Source organism: Medicago truncatula, chromosome 7 (genome assembly GCF_003473485.1).
Source record: "Medicago truncatula cultivar Jemalong A17 chromosome 7, MtrunA17r5.0-ANR, whole genome shotgun sequence".
Lineage (NCBI taxonomy): Eukaryota > Viridiplantae > Streptophyta > Magnoliopsida > Fabales > Fabaceae > Medicago > Medicago truncatula.
The window spans coordinates 44895507-44906698 of NC_053048.1; the positions used below are offsets into that span (position 1 = coordinate 44895507).

At 29.3% G+C, this 11192-nt stretch overlaps 1 protein-coding gene across 1 annotated transcript; it reads right to left on the bottom strand.

Moving 5' to 3' along the window:
• Positions 1 to 1809: 1809 nt before the first annotated feature.
• On the bottom strand, positions 1810 to 2439 carry LOC25499135 (transcription repressor OFP16). Its single transcript, XM_013594300.2, has one exon. It carries the CDS (start codon positions 2437 to 2439, stop codon positions 1810 to 1812), a length of 630 nt encoding a protein of 209 aa, XP_013449754.1.
• Between the last annotated feature and the right edge of the window lie 8753 nt (positions 2440 to 11192).

Consider the following 11192-nt stretch of genomic DNA (forward strand, 5'->3'; position numbering starts at 1 on the left):
ATCTGGATTTCAATCAAGGTATGTATACATTTTGGTAGAAACCTAACGAGCTAAATTAGATAGGTTCTTTTTACGTGGATATATACATGTACATTTTTTCTAGGACTAGGAGCCATGGGCTAACAGGAAAATCACCATTAGAAAAATTTTAATTAATAACAAAAAGAATAGATATAAAAAATATGAAATCTTATTTTAATTTCGTTATTTCATTTAGTAGTATCAAATTTCATTTTTACGCCTTTAAATAACTTTGATCGCTAGTTAAATTTTTTCTTATCAAAATTTGTTTTCTAATCAATTAAACTTGTTGCAGTCTTCAAGAATCAGAAAAAAATTAAGGAAGAGGAATCTCTGAGAGAATCTTGTCTTGTCAATGGAAGAACTTTACGTTGCAGAAGACGAAGTTCTCCTTATGAACTACGAGGAGCTCGTGAGAGAGGGAGTTCATCAAAATCAACACCCGATTCTTGATAAACTTTCTCTGTTGGTCTGTGTTTTAATTAGCTAGCATTTGGTTGTAGTTCATGTTTATATTGTTGTAAACTCTTATACTTCTTGTACTTGTTAAGTTTTAATAGTATTATTGCTCAAACAAAGTTTTAATAGTATTAATCTCCTATGAAAAAAAATTAATATTAATCTCTTTTGCTTTGAAAAAAAACCATTATCATGTCTTTTATAACATGCTGTTGTCTGTTGATACGCATATAACATCACTTAATTTGAACTTAAAATACATATGTTTGCAAACGTAGTTCACGAAGTTGTCACACAAAAAATCACATGATCACCAGGTATATAGATGTGACATTTGGCAAGCGAAATTGTTAATGCCATACAATAGATAAAAAATCAACCATAATTTTCACCAAAGTATGTGCTGCTTCGAAGAACAGATGGACTTGATTCTGTTGGAATATTTAACAGAAATTCCAAATTTTAAAGATACAAATTATAACTTAGTGTATTGTTGAAATACATGTAAATGTGTATGTGGAGGATTAATGCGATATTTAGAAAGAAAATAAAAATCCAAGGATATGGAAATAATCGATAAAGAGAGTAAACAAAACAAGCATTGCTAATTATCTAAAGAGATTATATCAAGAATTGATCGCGAAAAGATTTCAACCACTTAGATTTGTTATTGGCTGAAAATCAATGAGTTGATGGATATAATATTAAAGAATGTTGTGTAAAAATTATACCATCGTTAAATATTCTTGAAACACTTTTTCGCTATATCTATCAATTCCTAAACAAAATAGAGCTAGCTACAAGGGGACCAACCTTTGTGTTCTGGTTCCCCAGTCCCCACAGGCCCACACTAAATAAACAATATTAAACATGTCATTTCATATTAATATATACTAGTTGAATTAATACAACTTAATTAACGTGAATTCTAAGAAACAGCACATCAACTTAAAAGACAATAATGCAACATCGATGATCATACCAAAAATAAATAAATCTATTCCTAGTATTGTACTTTAATTTCTTCAAAACTATAAATATGAGTGAGATACATAAGCATCTATCAACATGTGTTTAATAAAAGACATTAATTTATAATTTAATTAATCATACTGATTATCGGGAGGGGATTCAAGAGTCCAATGAGATCCTCACCATTTAATTTTTTTTTATTGTAAGTATTTATAATTATTAAAAGGGTAGTTAAAAGTTTAGATTTTCACTGCAGAGAGCATCCAGTGAAATCCTCACCGGAAAGGATCCAAGTCCCTAATTATCTATCACGAACCTTGCATATTTTTAAATTACACATGCACATGCACCTTCTCATTAAGAAGAAGAAGAAGAAGAAAAGGACATGAGAGTAACAATAAGATCAGAAAAAGCATCGAGAATAAACTTGTGAGTGTTGTTGGGATTAATAGCGAGATAGCTAAGAAGAAGCTCGTGTAAGGTTTCCCAATTGGACTTCACGTCCTTCATCAACTCTGGTTGCGCTTCCACCATCTCTTGCATTGACCTTCGAAAATCCATGTAAGGGTCCGGTGAATATGTTGGCACCGCCACACTTCCGTTGAAAACTGTCTTCTTTTTGTTAGAATCATTTGCCGGTGCTGGCACAGTGGAAACCAACAATGATGAGGAAGAGGAGAATGAGGATGGGGTTGATTCAACTATGGAGTTGGAACGGCCGGGAGAGGAGAAAAAGAAGCGGTTGGAGGCAAAGGCGGTGGCAATGTCGGCGAGTTGAGGTTCTGGTTCGGTGGTGTGATGGTGGTAGAGAGTGTTGAAGTTTTTAATCATGGTTGATGACGTGGAGAATGATGGACGATTGTGATCAATTTCTTGAAGAAGGGATGATGTAGGAGCTGGAGATTGAGGTTGTATGAAAGTTGAGAAACATAGGTAATTGAGGCGTTTGAGGTTGTTTCTTCTTCTTGTTCTAAGTGTAGTTGGCATGGTTATAGAAAGTTTAGAAGGTGTGAAAGTGTAATAAGAGGGTGATGGATTGAAAAGAAGGGAAGGAAGGTGTTTGGTTGATGGTTATATATAGTAGTTAGTTGCTGTTAATTGTGATTTGCCAATGCCTAAGTGGGAACGTGGATTAGTATGTTATCAAAAACAAAACAAAAAAAAGTTGTAGCACGGATAAGGACTTTTTTTAATTGATAAATGAATGAATACTAATAAATTGGAAATAAGAGAAAAATAAATGATTCGGTGACTTTTGGGTTAGTACGAAGGATCCATGTTGTTTGGTTACTAGTGTTTAAGGTGACGTGTAAATGTGAGGACTTATAATGTAGTAGCGGAGATGATGCTCAATAGTGTGGTGTACATCCAAACAATTGACACTTAAGTATGTGTATATAATTGAGATGAGCGAGAGATTTGAAATAATATGAGGCTAATAAAGAATTCTCTTTTCTTTTATAATTCAATCTATGTTTTGTATCATACTGAGTATGTCATATTTACTATTATCTACCATAATTTTTAAAAATTACACTTTATAATTTCTGCAAAACCACAACGTGTCACCATAATTTGCTAGAGGGAGAGATATGTTAGTAATAACAGATATTAGTCCACTACATAAAACTCTTTAATTTGGTTGTAAGAATATTTTATTTCAGATGAAAGCAAGGTGCACATGGGGATAAACAGTTACAAGAGGCATCAAACAAAGGAAAATCACAAACATATATTGCAATATATATATACAATAAAACTGGAAAAAACAGGATTCCAAATAGTACTACATATGACAGTTTTTGGATGAACTGGCACACTCATATAGTTGGTCCACTTCATTGAGAAATCAAGGCACAGGAAAGTGATGTATCATCTCATTATTCATGCAAGATATTACAACGAAGACATGTCCTAAATCAGGTCCCCTCTCCTTTCCAATACCGGTTCCATTTTCCTGCATAAGCCATTGAACTGAGAATGGGTATATGACCTATATATGGATATAAATTTTATAGCACATTCTCATGTTATGTATAACATAAAGATCTGTTTCATCAATAATACTATATATTTAGGAGATGCTAAATCACATAAAGATCTTGTTACTGTTTTTGTTATAAAGTAGCATTAATTTCTTGCATATCGAATGAGGAGGTAATGAGAAATAAAGTGTTATATATGTGAGTTTTTATTAAAGTACCGTTTGGTCCGGCTTTTTTTCAACTTTTCTACGTTTTTAAGGAGAAGTTAGGCCAAATACAATATCAATAAAGTACCTTCGAAAAAAAGTACTTTTTTTTAGAATGCATAAAATTGAAGAGTTATGATACATAAACACCCTTAGGTGGCAATACACCCCTTGACATCCACACAAAAATCTGACATGTAGCCATATGGACCCCGCACAAGTACACTTTCTCTTTCTTCTTCTCTTTTCTCTTCCTAATACATGGGGTGTACAAGGGTGTATGCAATTAAAAGGTGTCTATGTAACATTTTCCAAAATTGAATGGATTGAGCTTTAACCAAAAGTTGTTGAATGTTACTTCAAAAAACTATTTCTCCCCAATTTATTTCACAAGCACCTCTCTTCAACTCCCGTCGGCAACCTTTTGTTTTATTTTTTCAATATGCTTTTTTCTTCCATTTTATTTATTTATTTTTTTTTTTAACCGGTCCATTTAATTTTTTAATGAGGTTCCATTTAAGTTTATTATCTATTTTTATAAGGAATTTTATTATCTTTTTATCACTTATATATTAATTTCAATATCTTTTGATCATCACAACCTCGCAAATATTTGTATTCACGCTGTCAATGAATGACACCGAATATTTTTATTCCCTTTCTTCAACCACGGAAATACACACACGTTAGCGTTTAGAGTAATACTTTATGTTCCTCTTTCTGTTTTTTTTTTGTTATGCTAATGCGTATAATTTTTGTTAGTGTTATGTAATGCGTATAATTATTTTTATAAAATTTTGATTTTAATTAAAAGTACAAGTGTAGTTGCCTAAAAAAATTATACTTATATATAATTTACACATTTGTATTGTAACAAACTATGCATATCTTTTTCTTATTAAAAAAACTAAACATATCTTTTTCAATGACACCAGCAATGTAACAAATATAATATTATATAATATAAATTCTTATCTTTTTGACCAACACTAAAAATATGGTATTCTTATAACAAAATTTGTTATAGAGTATAATTGGAAAAGAAAAAACAAATTATTCTCATTATATATACACACACACACATATATATATATATATATATATATATATATATATATATTATAGATATATTCTGCAGCTCCACAATTCTTTTCACTGAGGTACATGACACTCGTATTCTTTCATCTGTGATTGAAGAAATGAAAAGTGTGTTCCCACATCCTCCTGAATGTACGCATAATTTTATTTTATAATAAATTTCAAAACATGTGTATCTTTAAATTTAAGTTTACACATAAACTAACAATAAATTTTATATTTTTTAGGAAAATATTATTTAGTTGATGCTGGATATCCAAACATGAAATGGTACCTTTCACCATACAAATGTGAAAGATATCACATTCCTGATTTTAGAGATGGCAGTCAAGCAGAAGGTATCCATGAAGTGTTCAACCATGCACATTCTTCATTGAGAAATGTTATTGAAAGAACAATTGGAGTTTGGAAAAAAAGGTGGCATATCTTATGTGATATGCGACCATTTTCACTAATCAAACAACAAAAGATCATAGTTGCAACAACAACACTCCACAACTTTATTCGAATGTGTGGAGTTGAAGATGAAGAGTTTAATAAATGCGATGTTATCTCTGAATATATGATTGAGCGTGACGAATAAAGCAATATAAATGAAGAAATCAGTTCATATAATCCAGGAAGAGTGCAAGATGGAGGCTACATGAATAAAGTTAGAAATCAAATAGGAGTTGCGTTGATGGAGAGTAGATTGAGTTTGTGATGATTTATGTCTTTAAAAAAAAATGATTATTGTTTTTAATTTTCCAAACTACTTTGATATTATTTATGTTATTATTTGAGCCTCCTTAAATTATTTCTCCTATTCAAATATTTAACAAGTCGTTTATATGATGATACAAATTTGTATTCATGTTACACAAAATAAACGTCATTGAGTAAATATAGTATTGGTAAAAATATATCTTTTATATTTTAAATATTTTTTCCCTTCAAAAAATATTTTAGATATTTTTTTATTTATTATGTTAATTCATAATGAATTCAAAGTTTTTTTATTTATAGACAATGCATAAATATATGCAAGGTCCCGGGTTCGAACCCAGACACCACCAAAAAATAATAAATTCAAAGCTTTGTACAATATTTTGCCAAACAGCTTTTAACTCAAAAATAACTTTAGAACTAAAAAAAAATAAAGAAACCAAACAGCTTTAGCCTTTTTCTTAAAGAGCTTTATTTTAACTTTGTTTTAAAGTAGTTTTTAGACCGAAAAAAAAGTCTGGCCAAACGGTATCTAAGAGTCCATTTATGATGGGTGGATCACAACGTTATAATCTTGTGATTCTTGTCCATGAAATTCATATGATTATCGTAGCATGGCTTGTCTTGGTCAGCTTTGAATTTTCATTTATCATGCAATTTCCGCATAACACAACAAAGAATGACCCCTACTCTAATATTCCATCAATAATGTACCTATACTGTGCTCGTTGAATTGTAAACAGTCATAATATCAAGCTATATCACATGAATTCCATCTAATTCATTTTTGAATTGGTCTTTTCCATATGCTTCCATATAAATCACCATTTCAAAAATTGTTTTGTAACTCTAGTTTGTAAGAGTTTTGTTGTTGGACAATACAAAATTCGTTGATGCTAATGATGACGTACCGCATCAATAAATTATGTTTTGTCTATATTTTTTTTTTGTAACATCAAGAATTAATTAGAAGGGTGTAACTGTCACTAGAATACAAATTCTTGGAAACATCATAACCCAGTGAAAGACACATTGCTTAATCAGATGGGAAGGAAAATGCCAAGATATAACTCTATTTTTGTTTGTTCTCCCAGAGGATATATGATTTTTGTCCTCAATTGAAATTCTAATCTTCAAAAAAGATACAATAAAGTACCGACATAATGGTTAATGCATATAATTTTTCCTTTTACTAAGAAAATCTCATTAAGAGCACATAATATTAGATATGTGTGTGTAACTGTAAGTGTGTACACAAGTTAATTATAAAAAAAAAAAATTAGTATGCAGAAAAATTGAATTGTATATTATTCTTGTATGGAGACACATTTTTTTGTTGCATGACAATTTGAAGTTTGTACCCAAATAAATTTATCTTACTCTGAGGTTTTTTGCACATGTTTATGGACTGGGGGGGGGGTCTTTTGCATTGCATAGAGTTACAAGTATGTTTATGAAAGGCATATTTTTTGCTTCGTTTTGCATCCAAAGATCTAGTAAATCATTTCATTCTGATAACTATCAATTCACATACACATATATATACACACGTAGTGAAAAACAATTTATTTTTGGGGACTAATTAAGCACAGAGGAATCTCTAATTATATAAATACAAGCTCAAAGCCATGAGTAGTTAGCATTCTTTGACTTATAATCGTGCCCAAGTCCTTATCGATAAATCATGATGCAACTGAGTTCGGAAATATCATTCAAAATTGTCAATCTCTTTTTAGGAATTATTATGAAAACTTTAAGGTAGAGTTTGTACGGAGACAAGCAAATGAGGCAGCTCACGCTTTAGCTAAGGCGGCTACATTGTCAGCTAGTTTCCAATTATTATTTGTAATACCTAATTGTATTAAACACATATTGATTAATGAAATGTTTTAAGCTTCTTCTCTTAAAAAAAAAGTCCTTTCGTGTAGACAACAAGTTCCATTTTTTTCTTCTCAAACTTATTTATATTTTGTATACAATATTTGGCTGGCTGGTGGCATACCCGTTTTCAAGAAATTAAGAGCGGAGAAAGGAGATGGTTTTTTTCAAAGAATTTGGTAGAGAATAAAAGTTAAAATTAATTTATAAATCATGTTGTTAGTGTGTGCTTTGTTTTACGGTAGGAAGAGTAAAAAGTGACTGTACACACATGAAATTTTTGTCGTGTTTGGATGATATTAAATTAAATTGATTTTGTCTATATATTTGGTTCTAATCTAAAGTTAGAATTTATAGTTTTTACACTTAATATTTTTTTGTCCAACCCACTTTATGCGATTTTTTTTCCAAAGAATGATAGGTAGGAGTCAAAGACTCAAAATAAACTAAAAATCTCTTATTTCTGCTTATTATCTAAATAGATTCGCTTATTTTTAAAATAAATGATCAAAATGTCTCTACGCATGTTAACATGCGCTAGTACAAATTATAACGTAACTTAAGATAAGTAGCGTGACTTAACATGCGCTAGTGTTATTTGTGAGTTATTTGTTGAATGTTTAGCGCAAGTTAACATGCGCTAGTGTATTGTGAAACGTGAGTTAACTCACGTTATCATTTTGCACTAGCGTGAGTTCACGTTCATAGCAGACAACAGAAACTTCAATAAATGCAGTGCAGTAACATAACTGAAACTTGAAAAGTGTAGAATGACCCGTAATCACGCCACATTCATAACTTAATCGAATTACGTCAATTTAACAAGATTATGGATAATACGACATAATCGATCCAAATTACTCAAAAACATAGTTTTTCTCACAATCACATAATCACACATAAACGGTCCAAATTTCACAAATTCCCTGATAATTACCCGTAATAATTTAAACTCACTTAATGACACGTAAACGATCCAAAATAATTCATTTCATATATTTATATAATATTAGTTACATATTGGCCATAAATATCAAAATTACACAATCGGCCACCAAAAAATATGTCGGGGTGTAATACCACCAAAAAATATGACGAACACCGACCGACCCAAAAGTGTCATAACCTATCTAACTAGACTAGTGATAGTGCATATTCTTCGTCTTCATCCATGACTTCGATCTCTGACTTTGCCTTTTCCGGAGTGTCCAAATTAATAGGATTGTGCTCATTTGTTGGTTTCTTTGGCAGTTGCAAGGAGGTTGAAAGAATTTCTTCATATACCTTAATACAAGCATGTACAGAATGAAACGTAGACCAAGGGGCATGGTTAAAAACATGTTCATTACGACATCTTTAAATACTATTAATGGCAACAACAAAGATCACAACTGAAACTCTAAGAACAGAAGGTTGACTAAGAAAGTTGAACCTCAACAATCTACAATGTCCCCTACTGGAAGAAAATTAATGGCTATCAAGGGAATGCAACTACTTTTATGTGTTTAAATATAAATTACTTTCTGATCAATTCACTTTTAACTAAAACTAATAATCCAAAATCAATGTTGTCGCCACAAAACTAAACATTCACTTCAACACATTTATTAAATGAACTCAATTTTTAACCCGAATTCAATTTATGAAAAAAGATCTATGAATTACTTAGAATTATGACTCAATTTAGTCTATTGCAATCTTTTTTGCAACTCAATTTAATCTATGACAAAAAAATAATACTCAAATTAGTCTGTCAAATTTTCATATGGGACAAATATGTTCTTTTGTTGTGTCATAAGGCAGAACTAACATAGAGATTAATTTGCCTAAATAGAAAATTATAAGAGACAAAATTAGATCTATAGTGACTAGTAAATTAGTTATTGAATAGAGTTTCAAACTACATTGGAATGCAACTATATGATTATTTTTACATTTTATTGTTTAGGGGTCAGTCTTTTTTTCGGTATAAAACCTAATTTAAAACAAAGTTAAAATAAAGCTCTTTAAGAAAGAAGTTAAAGTTGTTTGGTTTCTTTATTGTTTTTTAGTTTTAAAATTATTTTTAAATTAAAAGTTGTTTGGTAAAATATTGTACACAACTTTTAATTTTTTGTGGTGTCCGGGATTCGAACCTCAGACCTTGCATATATTTATATATTATCTTTATCAACTAAGATAAGCTCAAAACTTTGAATTTATTATGAATTAACATACTAAATAAAAAAATGTTTAAAATATTTTTTTGAAGGGAAACAATGTTTAAAATATAAAAGATATATTTTTACAAATAGTATATTTACTCAATGACATTTATTTTGTCTAACGTGAAAGAATTGTGGAGCTGAAGAATATATCTCTAATATGTATATGTGTGTGTATATAATGAGAATAGTTGATTTTTTCTTTTCCAGTTATACTCTATAACAAATTTTGTTATAAGAATATCATATTTTTAGTGTCAGCCAAAAAGATAAGAATTTATATTATATGATATTATATTTGTTACATTGCTGGTGTCGTTGAAAAAGATATGCATAGTTTGTTACAATACAAATGTGTAAAATATATATAAGTATAATTTTTTTAGGCAACTACACTTGTACTTTTAATTAAAATCAAAATTTTATAAAATTAATTATACGCATTTTTTTTTTAGAAAAAAAATAACTATACGCATTATATTAGCGTAACAAAAAAAAACAGACAGACGGACATAAAATATTACTCTCTCAACGCTAATGTGTGTGTATATATATATATATATATATATATATATATATATATATATATATATATATATATATATATCCGAGGTTGAAGAAAGAGAACAAAAATATTCGGCGTCATTCAATGACAGCGTGAATAAAAATATTTGCGAGGTTGTGATAATTAAAAGATATTGAATTCATATATAAGTGATAAAAAGATAATAAAATTCCTTCAAAAATAGATAATAAAATTAAATAGACCCTCCTTAAAAAAAGTTCAAAAAAATAAAAAAAATAAAATGGAAGAAAAAAGCATATTGAAAAAATAAAATAAAAGATTGCATTCAACAACTTTTGGTCAAAGCTCATTCCATTCAATTTTATGCATTCTAAAAAAAAATACTTTTTTTAGAAGGTACTTTATTGATATTGTATTTGGCCTATCTTTTTTTTAAAAATATAGAGAAGCTGGAAAAAAGCCGGACCAAACAGTATTAATTTGTTGTCTAGAGAAAAGGTACGCTTATTTTCATAATCTTCAATCAGGTTTTCAATTTATTTTTTTTACAAAAACAAAACAATATCTATTTATTTAAATTGATGTACACATTAGTTTCAAGCCACATATTCATTTAAATTTTATTTTGCTCTCATATAAAAATATCATTACTGTTTTAAGTTTATTTTATGCCTGAATTGTCTCATGAGAAAATTACAAGAGACCAAATTAGATCTATAGTCAATTACTCATTGAATAGAGTTTCAAACTACGTGGGAATGCAACTACATGATTTTTTTTGAAAGAATGTAATTACATGATTATTTTTACATTTTGTAATTCATTTTATTCATGGTTTCTTTCTAATTTATTGTCTAGAGAAAAAGTACACATATTTACACTAATTTTCATAATCTTTAATAAGGTTTTTCAAAAAAAAAATTAAACAAAAACAAAACGATATTCATTCATTTAAATTAATATAGTACACATCAGATACAACGACTTGTTCAACATCGCTAAAAATGTAAAGGGTGAATTTACAAATAAATTCACAACATCCAAATCAATAGAATACAACAATAAAATGTCTACATATAATATGATAAAATATAAGTAACCATAATACATATGTTTTCGGATATACAATATTGACTCC

Excerpts from the sequence above, each read along its gene's own strand:
- LOC25499135 (XM_013594300.2), bottom strand. The coding sequence starts at position 2,439 with ATGCCAACTACACTTAGAACAAGAAGAAGAAACAACCTCAAACGCCTC.